At 43.0% G+C, this 17407-nt stretch overlaps 1 protein-coding gene across 1 annotated transcript in view; it reads right to left on the bottom strand.

The window, feature by feature from the left end:
* The window catches only part of glra2 (glycine receptor alpha 2), a 225165-nt gene that overhangs the window by 105545 nt on the left and 102213 nt on the right, over nt 1-17407 (bottom strand). Inside the window, exon 4 of the mRNA XM_033033354.1 lies at nt 2558-2781. Within this exon, the coding sequence (XP_032889245.1) occupies nt 2558-2781 (224 nt within the window). The remainder of the gene's footprint in view (nt 1-2557; nt 2782-17407) is intronic.

Here is a 17407-nt window from a genome sequence, read left to right as displayed (position 1 = left end):
TTTGGAGTGTGGGAGGAAACCCAAGATCTCGGAGAAAACTCTCACAGGTCACGGGGAGAACATACAAACTCCGTACAGACAGCACCCGTAGTCGGAATTGAACCCGGGTCTCTGGCGCTGTAAGCGCTGCAAGGCAGCAACTCTACCGCTGTGCCCCCCATATCGGGAATCTCTGGAAGATTTTACAATACCCAATTTATTAGGTACAGATCCTTGGAAAGTGGGAGGAAACTCGAGTGTCTGAGGGACGACCAATGCCATCACAGGGAGAACATGCAAACTGTACACAGACAAAGATTAGTGGGAATGTTGGATTTGCACAGAAAGCAAAATCATTTGGGTCAAGCAAGATCCACCCCAAATAACCTCGAGAAGTTCAATGGGCAAAATATAATGCACCAAATAAAGAGAAACACCAATTCCTAAAGAATCCTATTAAATTATGAAAATTTGATTTGTTTGGTAATTTGTTCAATGGCACTACTTAAAATTAGAACAAGTATTACTAGTTAAGTCTACATTAAGCTCACATTTCAACAGACATTCTTCTGACCAAATGTTAATGGGTGCACCCTGCTACCATTCAATGGTTGGAAACACAAAAGAAACAAAATACGGAGTAATTCAACAGGTCAGGCAGCGTCCCCGGAGAACATGGATGGGTGGCATTTCAGGTTGTGACTCTTCTTCAGATGCTGGTCTCCTTGAGCAGTAGATCAGCTGACCAGGGACGGCATGGGGGCAGAGCAGTAAAGTTGCTGCCTTACAGCGCCAGAGACCCAGGGTCAATCCTGACTATGGGAGCTGTCTATACGGAGTTTGCACGTTCTCCCCATGAACTGCATGGATTTTCTCCGGGTTCTCCGGTTTCCTCCTACTATCCAAAGATGTAAAGGTTTGTAGGTTAATTGGCTTGGCATAATTGTAAATTGTCCCTAGTGTGAATGTACAGGGGGTGGACAAAAGAGGTGTAGGGTGAAAGGTGCTTGTGAGGGCCAGCTCATTCTACACTTCCTTTGTGAGGGACTCCTAATGAACCTTATTAGAGCTGTGATCAAATCTCACATCACTTGGACCAATGTGACTGGCTGATGCTATGCATAGTTTTCCCCATTTATCCTTGATAGTTGTAACTAAAACCCTGCAAGGCTTTGAGGTTAATGCCCCCTTTCTTAATTCATAGACCTGTATTTGTGGTTCTTATGACCTCATTCAGGCTCTTTTAATTCTGCTGAAGGCTTTCACCACCCTTTCAAGCAGTGAGTTCAAGACAACTATAATTCCTTGAGGGTACACAAAATTGCTGGGGAAACTCAGCGGGTGCAGCAGCATCTATGGAGCGAAGGAAATAGGCGACGTTTCGGGCCGAAACCCTTCTTCAGACTGATGGGGGGTGGGGGGGGGGGGGGGGGGAGAAGGAAGGAAAAGGGGAGGAGGAGGAGGAGCCCGAGGGCGGGCGGATGGGAGGGTGGGAGGATACCCATCTAATCCTTCCATAAATTAATGGAAAAATATGTTCCCTTGTGGTGTGTTGTATATAGGGTTGCCAACTGTCCCACCCTTGTCCCGTATTTGACTGCTACTACTAGGGTCGAGGGGACTGTCGGGTCGGAGTGCCGCATCCGGCCCCGCCTCACCCGTCCCGATGTAGTGCAGCCCATGGAGTGCAGCAGCAGCAGCAGAGCCTTGCCCGTGGCCCCGTCGGTCGGCAGCCCAGGCCGGCTGTCTGACCTTCAGACCTTTGCTTACCGTTGACACGACCACCCCTCCTTCTCATGGTTCATCGGTTCATGAGTTGGTTGGGGTGCCGGACTTTACGCACGACGTCGCGCGGTCCGGGCCAAAACTCCTCAGCTGTCCCGCCGGCTGGGCTTTGTGTGCAGTCCAGCACCCAGAGCAACTCATCATTCATGCAGCTACGGCCGAGTTGGTCAACGAATTACCGTCGGGAATTTGTCCTTTATTTTGATGTTTTGTCCCTTATTTGGGAGTGAGAAAGTTGGCAACTCTAGTAGTATATTCACTGCCAGGTTGAAGGCTTTCTTTGACAGTCAGCACAAATGTCCCCATAACCTTTAGCTTTTAGATTATACATACAGCGTGGAAGCAGGCCCTTCAGCCCACCGGGTCCGTGCTGACCAGCAACCCCCACACTTTAACACTATCCTATACACACTGGGGACATTTTTTACAATATTATCCAGCCAATTAACCTATAAACCTGTACGTCTTTGGAGTGTGAGGGGAAACTGGAGCTCCCTGGGAAAACCCACGCAGGTCACAGGGAGAACGTACAAACTCCGTACCGACAGCACCCATAGTCAGGATTGAACCTGGGTCTCTGGCGCTGTGAGGCAGCAACCCTCCCACTGTGCCACCGAGCCGCCCTAATTCACCTGTCGTTCAGCAATTTTCAGGATGGCAGCGGTCCCCACTGAACATCTTTTTCCAATACAATTAACATCAGAAGCAGCTGGCAGCATCTGAGGCATAAGCTTCCCCAACACAGGGCAAAACATGAAAGGAACAGAAGCTTTTATGGATGAGCAACTCTTACCTTATACTATACAAAACCTTTCCGTTTTTGAAAATACGGAGCAGTTTGTTATCTGTTGTCACTTCGTGGAAGTTGGCCCCTTTTTCATTGGCAAAGAACAAATCAGGCTTCCAAATGGAGTCCAACATGGAAGGATCCAAATCTAAGGAGGAGTCAGGATATTCGCTGTAGGCTAATCGTGGATCATTCCATGTTTGTCGCAAGAATATATTCACCCTGTAGTCCTAAACAAATTCAAAATTACTTTAAAAATGTGTTCACTCAACAGGCTTACATTTCCATTTGCTAAATAAACTTTACGGCAAGCTAAGTTTGATTCAAGAATAAGCACAGTATCTAACAGAAATAATATTTTGGTTTCAGTGCTATCAGAGGTAAAGTTAACTCTCAAGGACTAGGTGCTGTACGGTTACATGTTCTCAAGAATGGCAGGAATCTTGTGTGGTACATCAAGGGATGCCTAGCAAGAAGCTTGTGGTGTACGTCAAAGGATGTCTAAAGGTCCTTGTGCTGCACAGCTATCTTAACCCTATCTTAACAACAGAGGAGAATGACTGAAAGTTGGTGCCTTCCCTCACAGTGGGAAACTTTGATTCCGTTGTGTGGCGATGTTTGTGTTAAAGACTATCGTGTTCTGTGTTTTTTTATTTATTTTTTATTTTTTATTCGTATGGGTGTATGGTGACCACAAGTTTCACTGTACCAATTGGTGCATGTGACAATAAGTATCTCTTGTCTTGTCTTGTCTCTTGTCATACGGATGCTTCCATGGCATGACATTTGCTGGAACAGGCCTGGCTGGGGTAGTACTCTGTTACAAGGAAATATCATTACAGCATCATAAAGTGCTACAGGAATAATGTAAGGACCCATACAAGGTGTATTCACTTTAGCAGCAGTCCAACTGCAAAATGTATGATGTTCTGTACAATGTCCACATATTCATTTTACTGCATTTTTCATCAAATCCCTTTATCTTTTTGTGGCAAACCATACTGAGAAATACTAAATCTGAGATATTTGGGCCTATTCGTGAAGCATTTGAGCTGATATAATGACAAGGAGCAACTTCTGGTTCGAAACTACTACTAGGGACAATTTTACATTTTTATATTTATACCAAGCGAATTAACCTACGAACCGAAGATCTCGGAGAAATACTGTACGCTGACCTTGCATTTGGAAAAAATAAGTTTTGTCTTAACTGACAAACCAGAATTATTTGTTAGAATATTGTCTCCATTTATTGAATTCTTAAAAAAGTGAATTGGTTTAACACAAAATCAGGGTTGAAACTTTGAGATTGGGATTGGATGAATAATTATACTTAATATTTCCTGGATCTATCTCCACAATCTTGTTATTTGTAATTTCTTTTTTTCGTCTTCTTTTTCTCTTTATTAGTTTATATCTTATCTTTTTCTCTCTTTATCTTTATTCTTTAAAAAAAAATTAAAAATTGAAGCTATGTAAGAAATCTGTAATAAAATTGCCACTTACTACTATTTGTATACATGCTTCTAGTAAAAAATATTAAAGAAAGTAAAATAAAAATACTGCAAGCTGATTAGAATCCCAGTGCTACTTTATGCTGCTGACATTTTAATAAACTCTAAACTGATATGATGATATGACAATGTCATACAAAATTTGGAGATGCTTCACTGTCTTTACGTTTTTAATTAGATTTGTTTAGGTTGGCCTATTCAAGACGTGATCATTTTAAGGTTCATTAAATAATGGTCTCAGTGGCATTTTGTAGACATATTGCTTGATTTCCTCTTCACTACTAAAGAACATGCACACTCGCTACATAATGTCATGCTAATTAGGATATAACTAAGGCAAAAGAAGCAGATTCATTACAGTATATGTTTAATCAAATATTTAGGTGTCCTATCAAATCAGCTGATTTATTTTCTTATCAGGTAATTCATTACCTCTAATTCTTTCCTATCCTTGGCTACCACCCATTCACTTCCCAAAGATGCCATCTCACTATTGGGTATGGATTCATGGTGGCATTGGGTCATTTGCCACCGTTCACCTCACCACGTTGCAGAGAAAGAAACAAACTTAGTTTAGTTTGGAGATATACGGCACATGGAAACACTGGCCCATTGAGTCCACACCGACCAGCGATCACCCACACACTAGTTCTATCCTACACACTAGGGACAATTTACAGAAGCCAATTAACTTACAAACCTGCACGTCTTTTGGGATGGGGGAGGAAACCGGAGCACCCGGAGAAAACCCATGCAGTCATACGGAGAAGATACAAACTCTGTACAAACAGCACCCATAGTCGGGATTGAACCCGGGTCTCTGGCACTGTAAGGCAGCAACTCTACAGCTGCGCCACCATGCAGCCAATATGATTAGTGAATCAGATTAAGTCGCTGGGCATTGTGAATGGCCTCCATTTAGTGATGGTGCTCATGGGATTATGTGCATGAACACATGTAAAAGAGTGGACCTGACTTACACTATCATTTAATGGAGGCACTTTGTCTCTCATCAATTAACTTTCCAATGTTTTAGTAATGATCTGGTAAAGCAATCGAGCTGCTTCTGTTTGGAAAACTCTAAGCAATATGCATGTTTATATTGAAGGCAGAGGAAAGGGAATTATATTCAAACAATGCACCTCCTTTTCAAACGTACCAAATTCAGAAAACTTGCATCTTCATCATTGCCTGGTTTATTATGTAATCTTTTGAATCAGACCTTCTCTGATTGTTATGTTCTTGTTGCTAACAGGGTACTTATGAAAATACCAACATCATGCTTGCAATTCATTGTTTAAATGCAATTTATTTCCATTATTTTTTAAAGTGATTTACAGCTTACCGCTATTTAACTGAAGTATTTAAGTCTTATTAATATATGGAGATTAATTACATGATATTTCTAAAATATAATGGGCTTGTGGCTTTGTGCCAGGTCTGTGAATATCCAGGCATAGACAATATTTTATATTTAATGGTACTTTTCTGCTGGAATTGACTCCAGCAATGGTGTGTCACTTAATCACTCAGACTACTGTACCAATAAACGTAAGACCTTTGGGTAAGGAACATTATATATTATGCTTATTTGATGGCTGCCAAAGATTCAACATATTTAATCACAGCACAAAATGTCATGAATAAAACTGGTGGCTTTTGAACAAGCATCAGGTTTTGATGAAGGACAAAATATTCTGTTTGCTCTTTGTTAACAAGAATTCTGCTGAACATTACCAACTAAGGGTCTATTTTTGTGTGAACAGCTCTCTCAGCCTTCATTTATGGTGCATTGATTGCCAACAGGTCAACATGGTAATCGGCTGTCAGGGGTAATAGGGAGAAGGCAGGAGCATGGGGTTTAGAGGTAAAGATAGATCAGCCATGATTGAACGGCGTAGTTGACTTGATGGGCTGAATGGTCTAATCCTGCTCCTCTTACTTATGAACATATGAATTCATGTAATCCATGGATTTTAGTGAAACTATGAATATAGATTTTTTACATCTTATTTTCAAACATTTATTGGTGCATATTGAATTAAAATAGCTATTTGACATTGTTAATGTAATATTTGTTTGAAGAGTTAATTGAAACACAAAGGCTTCTTGGAATAGTGTGTTTTGTATTGCACTGAATTATTTGTTTGTTCTTAGTTGAGGGTGACACAGTGATGCAGCAGTAGAGTTGCTGCCTCGCAGTGCTTGCAGTGCCTGAGACCCGGGTTCAATCCTGACCAAGGATGCTGTCTGTACGGAGATTGTACGTTCTCCTCGTGACCGTATGGGTTTTCTCCGAGATCTTCGGTTTCCTCCCACACTCTAAAGACGTACATGTACGTAGGTAAAATGGCTTGGTAAATGTAAAAATTGTTCCTTGAGTGTGTGGGGTAGTGTTAATGTTCGGGGATCGCTGATCGGCGTGGACTCGGTGGGCCGAAGGGCCTGTTTCTGCGCTGTATCTTGAAACTAAACTAAACTAGTTCCCTCGTGCCCAGAATTACCTTCAATCCATCATTCGAATGTTCGAATATACTGTACACTAATTAGAGTCCCAGTGCTACTTTATGTTGCTGTTTAGATTTTAATAAACTCTAAACTGATATAATGATATGACAATGTCATGCAAAATTTGGAGATGCTTCACTGTCTTTATGTTTTTAATTAGATTTGTTTAGGTTGGACTATTCAAGACGTGATCATTTTAAGGTTCATTAAATAGTGGTCTCTGGCATTTTGTAGAAATATTGCATGATTTCCTCTACACTACTAAAGAACACAAACACTCTCTACATAATGTCATGTTAATAAGAATATAACTAAGTCAAAAGAAGCAGATTCATTACAGCGCATCGTTAATCAAGTCTTTAGGTGTCCTATCAAATCAGCTGATGTATTTTCTTATCAGGCAATTCATTACCTCCAATGATTTCCTATCCTTGGCTACCACCCATTCACTTCCTAAAGATGCCATCTCACTATTGGGTATGGATTCATGGTAGCATTGGGGCATTTGCCACCATTCACCTCACCACGTTGCAGAAAAAGAAACAAATCTGGTTTAGTTTAGTGATATATGGCACATGGAAACACTGGCCCATTGAGTCCACATTGACCAGTGATCACCCGCACACTAGTTCTATCCTACACACTGGGGACAATTTACAGAAGCCAATTAACCTGCAAACCTGCACGTCTTTTGGGATGGGGGAGGAAACCGGAGCACCCGGAAAAAACCCATGCAGTCATACGCAGAATGTGCAAACTCCATATAGACAGCACCCATAGTCAGGATCGACCTCAGATCTCTGCCGCTGTAAGGCAGCAACTCTACCGCTGCACCATTGTGCCACTCCGTTTAATATTTTTGTTTTAACACTGCAAGGGACTGGACACAAGCCAATTATTTTCACTCAAGTACTTTACTAATCTACAACTTTGCATGTGACAATCCACAATGGTAGTGTATGAACATGAACCAATTAGTTCTGAACTCATCTATATTAAAACCTAAGCCGTTCAATAGCTTCCACTGACTACAACGTTATTAAGTTAAGTACATGTGTGCCATCTCAACACACAGGTCAGTGACCAAGTACTACAAACTAATTGGCAGAAACAAGGAGCTGTAGATGCTGGTTTACAAATAGGACACAAAGTGCTGGAGTAACTCAGCAGATCAGGGAGCATTGCTGGAGATCATGGATAGGTGATGTTTCAGGACAGGACTGAAGGCATCAGTCTGAAGAAAGGTCTCAAACCGAAACGGCTCCCATTCCTTCTCTCCGGGGGTGGGGGGGTAGGGGATGAGAAACCTGAAGGAGAGGAGAGGCTGGACAAAGCATGACAGGTGATGGGTAGACAAGGGCAGATAGTTGGAACAAAGGTCAGAGATTAAAACCTAAGGCATGGGACAAAAGGACTGAAGAGTTGTGAATTGTGAAGCCAGAGGAAGGATTGTGGATGGAGGAGGGGGAGGGGGGGGGGGGGGGTGCGTGGGGAAGGGAGTTAGTTTGTACTGAGTTAGCTCTCTCCTTCAGGAGAGCACTAATATGATAAATCAATAGAATAGCGGTGAATCAAAGAGGCAAACACTAAATCATTTTCCCAGGGTAGAAATGCACAGCACTAGAGGACAAAAGGGTATAGTGGGGTATAATGGAGATGAGCGGGGCATGTTTTTTTCATTGAGAGTGGTTGGCGCCAGGAACATGGTGTTGCTGTGGGTGGTAGTGGAGGCAGACACTGTAGTGGTGTTTAAAAGGCTTTTAGAGATGAACATGGAATTGCAGGGAATAGAGGGATATGGATCATGTGCAGGCAGATGATCCATATCCGATCAGTTTAACTCTGCATCAAGTTTGGCAAAACATAAGGGCCCGATCCAGTGCCGTACTGGTTTATATTCTATGGTTTTTATATAAATATATGTTATTGGCGTTTTTAAATATAATGCTAGGATTTGGGTTAATTTCAGCTCTATTGTTTTGCTGTCGTATTTATCTTTTTAACATAATTACTAATTACCACATTTTTAACAAGGAAGGAGAAATTAATCTTTTACTAGGTGAATAAAGTCACCATGATTAATAATTCTTTTATCTTTGGAATCAAACTGTTGATCAGGTATTACATTGCATACATGGCTGGCATTTTATTGTGGAGTCACAAATCATTTTTCTCACTTGACACTTGAGTTCAATTGAAACTCTTTAGGTAATTCCATCCTAATGTCCTTTGAGCATTAAATCACAACGTTAAATTCTCGTGGTTTGATATCAATTGGAAACTCAACTCACAAAGTCTCCCAATAAGTTGAAGATAGGTTATGCAGCCATTTAGAAAGTGTTTAGGAAGGAACTGCTGGTTTACACTAAAGATAGACACAAAATACTGGAATAATTCAGCGGGACAGGCAGCGTCTCTGGAGAGAAGGAATGGGTGACTTTTCGGTTGAGACCGTTCTTCACACTGAGAGTCAGAGGAGAGGAAGACAGAGATTACCATTGTCTGCTTTGATCTGGCATTTTCACACTTCACCCTTCCATATCTCTAGTCTCTCTATCCCCAGAATCTCAGTCTGAGGAAGAGTCTCAATCAGAAACGTGACCCATTCCTTCTCTCCAGAGATGCAGCCTGTTCAGCTGAGTTACTCCAGCATTTTGTGTCTATTTAGAAAATGTTCACAGTGATAGATTGCTGGGAGAGTATTGTGTTTTATGTGGGGTGTAGAGTTTTCTTGATGTTGCAACTGTAAGAAAAAACAAAAAATGTCTCTTTTTCAGTATTCAGTTAGCTGCAGAAGACACTACTGTTTTGCTGTATTAGCCCAGCACAAAATAAAAAATCAAAGGAAAAAGTTTAACAAAAAAAATCCCAAATATTTACTATGTAGGTGTTTAAGGTTTTCTTAAATATAAAATAAGTGTATTTTTAAAGTGAAGGTTACCTGTTAATAATTTTGCTGAGTTTCCTTTCAGTGCTCTCAAGGTCAATCAATTTGAAAAACAATTAAATGTAGTACAGGTATTAATCATTTTATTTTCTTCGTAATGATAGTGAGTGCAAAATGTAATTTGCAAGGCACAGAATACAACAAAACACAAAAACATGAGCTCCAATCATGCCGACTATCGATCACCCATTCACACTAGTCCTGTGTTATCCCAGTTTCTCATTCATTCCCCACACACCAGAGGCAATTTACAGAGGCCAATTAACCTGCAAACCTGCACGTCTTTGGAGTGTGGGAGGAAACCGGAGCACCCTTGGAGAAAACGCACGCAGTCACAAGGAGAACATGCAAACTCTGTACAGACAGCACCCTTAGTCAGGATTGAACCTGGGTCTCTGGCGCTGTGAGGCAGCAACTCTACCGCTGTGTCACTGTGATGCACCCGCTGCACCATTCTGCTGCAAATGGCGTGTGATTTGACTTTTTGAAATTGCATTTTGAGGGCAAGTAGTTTGCTACAATAGGCACTTCATGTAGCATGCGTATCAACGTTAATGTTCCTGTCCAATGTAGGGCGGAGAGGTAATACCCCAATGAGTTGCTTCTTGATTATGATTATGATTTTGGGATCTGTTAGGCAGATTAAATGTAAGCAGTCAAAGCAATGAGAGGCAGGGAGTTAACTGAACGGCCGCTGGAATACTTCAGTGAAGCTTTTCTATCAGTAAATACAGGGGAATGAATAATTAAGGTATTTACATGTGAAGCAGTTTATTGTAACTAATTCCCCAGCAGTTGATCCACATAATTATTGAAAATGATTAACATTAATTACCTGGCATTGACATTGGTCCTCAGTCAATATGAGCAACAGTCACTGTGATTAAACAAGTGTAGGAAGGAACTGCAGATCCTGGTTTACACCGAAGGTAGACACAAAATGCTGGAGTAACTCAGCGGGACAGGCCGCATCTCTGGAGAGAAGGAATGGGTGACGTCTTGGGTCTTCAGACTGAGAGTCAGTGGGAGAGGGAGAGTAGAGATATGGAAGGGTAAGTTGATTGAGAGGAAAGGATCTCGACCAAAAACGTCACCCATACCTTCTCTCTCGAGATGCTGCCTCTCCCGCTGAGTTACTGCACCATTTTGTACCTTTCTTCGGTGATTATACAAGTTTTTAACTGTCTGCTTTGAAGGTATGATGTCAATTGGGAGGGATTATTGTCATTGAGCAAGTGTATGCTTTTAATGTAATTAACAGGGTGAGATTTGGCTGATAATGTGATCTGAATTGATTTTTTTACTGATAATAATAATGTGTTATTTTACTATTTATTTCCGATAATCCATGGAGGGAATGTCATGGGAAAATAATACTTGGGTTTAGATTTGCACAGATCTCCTAATGGTCATGTTCATGACAACCACAAGTGTGCCCCTTGCATACTTTAGATGGGTCACAGTGCTCATGCCTGAGGTAGGCATTTGATGTGCAAATGAGACTCGAGCACCTGTCTGATCTCCTCTGCAAGACGGATTTGCCCCTCTGGCTTTGAATTTTGCTGCCCAACAAATAATCGGAATATGAACGCTCCTGAATTTGTATAGGTTTTGTTAATGGAAGTGTAAGATTTCAATGTCGGTCTCCTTGTGAAAATCCAAGCTTGGCATATGTCATGAGGGCCTAGAGGGGACTTAGTGTCTGCATTCCTAGCAGGAGGAAACGCAGCTAACGCCATATGTCCACAATTCCTCAGGTATAAAGTTAAACATACTTGATGCTGCTCTGTGCAGCCTGCCCTCTCCATTTGTGCTAGCAACAGATGGTAAACTAAATCACACCACGGTGCTATCTTGGAGATGGTCAAACCCAACATTCAGATAAGGAAGATCGACACAAAATGCTGGAGAAACTCAGCAGGATAGGCAGCATCTCTGGAGAGTAGGAATGGGTGACGTTTCGGGTCGAGGCCCTTCTTCAGACTGCAGAAGAAGGGGCTGAAGAAGGGTCTTGACCTGAAATGTCACCCTTGCCTTCTTTCCAGAGATGCTGTCTTTCTTTGGTGTAAACCAGCATCTGCATAAGTTCATGCTCATAAGTGATAGGAGCAGGATTAGGCCATTCAGCCCATCGTCTACTCTGACATTCAATCATGGCTGATCTATCTTTCCCTCTCAACCCCATGTTCCACCCATAACCCCTGACACACTTGCAGTTCCTTCCTACACATTCAGAAAAGCAATCTTTGGAGAAAGAAAAGCAAACTAAAACAATATTTTCTTTCAAACTTTTTTAATTGGTTCTGTTGCCTTTAATTCGTTTACATCTTGTGGCGTCAATGACAAGGCTGGTATTTATGGTATTTATTGCACATCTTTAATTGACTTGAATTAAGTGGCTTCTGGGACAATTTCAAGGGGCAGTTAAACCCAGCCTCATTCATGGATCTATAAATAGTCATGAGCAGGTTAAGATTCCTCCTTGAGGATCAAGTGAACCAAATATGTGCTGACAATAATCATGTAGTTTCATGTTCACTAACTCTGACGCTTGATTTTAATTTATAATATTTTTAATTTCTTGAATTTTGATCATTTAGTTGCTATGGGTTGAACTCAGGCAAGTAGTCCAGGCTTCTGCAGACTGATCCATAACTTGATCTCCGTTTTACTACATCAGTAAATAATTATAAACTCAATTCTGAAATTCTGTTCAAAGGGGCAACACAGTGGGGAAACGAGTAGAGCCACTGGGAAATGAGTAGAGCTACTGTCTCACAATGTTAGAGGCTCAGGCTTTGTTTGTATGAAGTTTGCTCATTCTCCCTGCGACTGTGTGGGTTTCCTCCAGGTGCTCCAGTTTCCTCCCATGTCCCAAATACATCCAGGTCTGTGGGTTAATAGCTCAGAGAAATTTGCCCCCAGTGTGCAGGTGAGAGGAAAAATCTGGAGGCAGTTTAGTTTAGTGATACAGCGCGGAAACAGACCCTTCGGCCCACCGAGTTCGCGCCAACCAGCGATCCCTGCACACTAGCACTATCCTACACACTAGGGACAATTTTTATTAAAACCAATTAACCTACAAACCTGTACATCTTTGGAATGTGGGAGGAAACCAGAGCACCCGGAAAAAACCCATGGGGAGAACGTACAAACTCCATACAGACAGCACCCGTAGTCAGGATCGAACCCGAGTCTCTGGCGCTGTAAGGCAGTAGTTCAACTGCTGAGCCGCCCACACGTTGATGAGAATTTGGGGAGTAAAAGAAATGGGATGAAATGCAGGTCTGGTGTAAATGGGTTGACATGGAATAAGTTACCCGACGGGACTGTTTCCGTGTTGTATATCTCCTTGAGTTAATGTGAAACAGAGCCATTGATATTACACCAGGAAGCCTATTAATCTTAAAGATAGACACAAATAGCTGGAGTATTTTAGCGGGTCAGACAGCATCTCTGGAGAAAAGGAATAGGTGACGTTTCGGTTCTAATCGTGTTTGAGTTAGTAAGTTTACAGAGCATAACAATTAAATCTAGGCTATTCAAGTCCATGTATCTACTTAAAAAAAAGAAGAGACTGCAGTCGGTGGAATCATGAGCAAAAAGAGAGATGGTGGAAGAACTCAGCTGGTCAGGCCGCAGCTTTGGAGGGAAATGGACAGGTGATGTTTTGGGTTGGAACTTTTCTTTGGACCCTCTTGTTCAGCATGATGTCTTACACAGGTGTTTTGGCCCTTTGGCACAACCATGACCAAGATGCCCATTTCCGCTGGCCCCATGTGCGGGCATTTGACCCTTATCCATCTAAATCATTCCTGTCCATGTACTTGTTCAAATGGTCTATTAATGTTGTAATTGTATCTACTTAAACAACTTCCTCTGCCAGTTTGTTCCATATACCCACCATGCTCTGCATGAAAAAGTTGCCCCCCAGTTTTGTATTAAACTTTTTCCCTCTCTCACCTTTAACCAATGCCCTGTAGTTTGTGGTTCCCTAACCCGTGGTAAAATACTATGTACATTCACCTGATCTATGCCCGACATGGTGTCATATACCTCTATGAGATCACCCCTCAGTTTTCTACACTTCTGACGAAGTCTACACTTCTGCCGAGACTCCTGACGGGCACCCGAAAAAGGGACCACATCACCCTCAATTCTGGCCTCTCTCCACTGGCTCCCTGTACGGTTCTGAATACATTTCAAGATCCTTCTTTATGTTTACAAAGCCCTTAACGGGCTTGCCCCCACATACATCAAAAGTCTGCTTACCCACCACACCTCAGGTCCCTCAGATTGGCCGACTTGGGGTTACTGAACATCCCGCGGTCTAGGCATAAGCTCAGGGGCGACTGAGCCTTTGCGGTTGCAGCTCCTAGACTGTGGAACAGCATCCCTCTTCCCATCAGAACTGCCCCCTCCATCGACTCTTTTAAGTCGAGACTTAAAGCTCATCTTTACTCTCAAGCCTCTCTTGACGTCCTCTGAGGGAAGGCTATTTGTATGTATTTACAGTATGTATGTACTTAATCTATGAACCTCTGTTGTATAACGTTAGTACCTCCACCAATGTAAAGCACTTTGGTCAACGAGAGTTGTTTTTTAAATGTGCTATAGAAATAAAAGTGACTTGACTTGACTTGACTTCAAGGAATAAAGCCCTAGCCTGCCCAACCTGTCCCATACCTCAGCAACATCCTTGTAAATCTTTTCTGCGCTCTTTCCAGCTTAATGGCATCTTTCCAATAGCTGGGTGACTGAAACTGAACATAGTACTCTAACTATGGCCTCACTAATGTCTGATTCAACTGCAATATAATGTTGTTTCTTCTACAGGCAATGCTTTCACTGATGAAGGTCAGCCTGCCAAAAGCCTTCGTCACCAACCTATTCACTTGTGATGCCACTTCGAAGGAATTATGTACTTATTATGCACTTATCTACCACGAGTTAAAATTCTAAATTGGGGCAATGCCAACTTTGAAGGTGTAAGACAGGAACTCACTCAAGTTAATTGGAACAGGTTGTTTGAAGGGAAAGAGACATCACGAACGTGGGATGTTTTTAAAAGTGTGCCAACAAGAGTCAAGGGCATGCATGTTCCTATTAGGGTGAAGGGCAAGGCAGGGAATGAGGGCTCCCCAATTCTATCATAGATGAGGCCTTCACTAGGGTCTCCTCGATATCCCACAGCTCCACAGAAAGTCCTACTTGTCCTCACCTTTCACCCCATCAGCTGTCACATGCAGCACATAATCCTCCAACATTTTTGCCACCTCCAACAGGATCCCAACACCAATCACATCCACCCATCTTCACTCCAATCCACCTTCCGCAGAGACCATTCTCTCCACCACTCCCTGGTTTACACTTCCCTTCCCACCCAAACCACCCCCTCTGCAGGTACCTTCCCCTCAGCACCTCATATTGCACTTGGGCAGCTTACAATCCAGCAATAATGAATATTGATTTCTCTCATTTCAAGTAACCCTTACATTCCCTCTCTCTCCGTTCCTCCCCCACCCTAGTCGTCCTGCTAGTTTCAATGTCCGTATCCCTTCGTTATCACCTCTTCCACAGCCAACAATGGACCATTGTGGGCTCCACCTTTCCTGGGTCATCGGTGCCGGTCTGATTTGTTCTGAATCTTTTCATACGTCTTGTTTCCCTCTCCCCTGAATCTCTGTCTGACGAAGGGTCTCGAACCGAAACATCACCTATACTTTTTCTCCAGAGATGCTGCCTGACCTACTGGGTTACTCCAGCATTTTGTGTCTATCTTTGGTGTAAACTAGCACCAGCAGTTCCTTCCTACACCTGGGGGAAACCCGCGCGGTCACAAGGAGAACGTGCAAACTCCACTCAGACAGCACCCGAGTTCAGGATCGACCCTGTGTCTTGGTGCACCACTGTGCGGCCCTTCGAAGTATCTTCTAATTATTTAATCAGTTCACCTCAGTCTCTGCAGTCTCTAAATAAAGTAACCTACTTACATGGTCTGGAGTAAAAAAAGTTCTTTTGGATTGAAAATTAACACTGGAATTTCTCCAAAGTAACATGATTTTTTTTACTATGCCAAAACCGCAAACAATGTTAGGCACAGCTGTGATAGGACACTTTTTTGTTCTTTTTCACATGGCTTGTGATGAGATGCGTCTTAGACTTCATGATCATTCCTTATATCTACATGCACATTTTCAGTGAGAATGCATGAGACTTTAATTTAATTGACTGAAAAAATTACTTTAGTTTAGTTTAGTTTATTGTCACGTGTACCGAGGTCCAGTGAAAAGCTTTTGTTGTGTGCTAACCAGTCAGCGGAAAGACAATACATGATTACAATCGAGCCATTCACAGTGTACAGATTCATGATAAGGGAATAACGTTTAGTGCAAGGTAAAGCCAGCAAAGTTCAATCAAAGATAATTTGAGGGTCTCCAATGAGGTGGATAGTAGGTCAGGACTGCTCTCTAGGTTTGGTTGGTTCAGTTGCCTGATAACAGCTGGGAAGAAACTGTCCCTGAATCTGGAGATGTGCACTTTCTCACTTCTATACCTTTTGACCGAAGGGAGAGGGGAGAAGAGGGAGTGGCCAGGTGCGACTTGGCCTTGATGATGCTGCAGGCCTTGCAGAGGCAGCATGAGGTACAAATGGAGTCAATGGAAGGGAGTCCCACGGAACTGATTTCTACCTCCAACGGGATCCCAACACTAGTCATATCATCCCATCTCCACTCCAATCCGCCTTCCGCAGAGACCATTCCCTCCACCACTCCCTGGTTAACACATCCCTTGCCACCCACTCCACCTCGACTCCATCCTATCCCCCTGGTCCAAATCCTCCCAATCTATGCCCAAGATACCTCACATGCCCTTGGTCTCTTTTATGACTTCCGCTTTCCGAACCCGCACTCCCTCATCTTTACTATGGACATTCAATCACTCTACACCTCCATCCACCACCAGGATGCCCTTAAAGCACTCCATTCTTCCTCGACCGCAGGACCATCCAATTTCCCTCTACTAACACCCTACTCCACCTAGCTGGTCCTCCATTCAACAACTTCTCCTTTGATTCCTACCACTTCCTCCAAGTCCAAGGTGTAGCTATGTGCAACCACATGGGCCCCAGCTATGCCTGCCTCCTTGTAGGGTACGTTGAATAATCCCAGATCCAGGCGTACACTGGTCCTATCTCCGAACTGTATCTCCGTTACATTGATGACAGCATCGGTGCTACCTCCTGCACCCATGCAAAACTCATGGACTTCATCAACTTCACCACCAATTTTCATCCTGCACTCAAATTTACTTGGACCATATCTGACACCTCCCTCCCCTTTCTTGATCTCACATTCCCAATCACAGGAAAAAGACTATTGACTGACGTCCATTACAAACCCACAGTCTCCCACAAGTATCTCAACTACACTTCTTCCCACCATGCTTCCTGCAAAGACTCTATCCCCTACTCCCAATTCTTCCATCTATGCTGCATCTGCACCTAAGATGATGCGTTCCATACTAGAACATCTGAGATGTCCTCATTTTTTAGGGAACGGGGGTTCCCATTTCCCATCATAGATGAGGCCCTCACTCATGTCTCCTCAGTAGCCCTTGCTCCCCCTCCCCCTAGTTGCAACAGAGACAGAGTCCCCCATGTCCTTAAATTCCACCCCATCAGCCATCGCATACAATGCATGATCCTCCGAACTTTCCGCCACCTCCAATGGGGTCCCACCACGAGCCACATTTTCCCATCTCCACCCCTTTCTGCCTTCCACAGAGATCGTTCCCTCCGCAACTCCCTGGTTAACTCATCCCTTCCCACCCAAACCACCCCCTCCCCAGGTACCTTTCCCTGCAACTGCAGAAGATGCAACACGT

The sequence above is a fragment of the Amblyraja radiata genome, chromosome 14 (genome assembly GCF_010909765.2).
Source record: "Amblyraja radiata isolate CabotCenter1 chromosome 14, sAmbRad1.1.pri, whole genome shotgun sequence".
Classification (NCBI taxonomy): domain Eukaryota; kingdom Metazoa; phylum Chordata; class Chondrichthyes; order Rajiformes; family Rajidae; genus Amblyraja; species Amblyraja radiata.
This window is presented reverse-complemented; position numbering and strand designations above follow the sequence as displayed.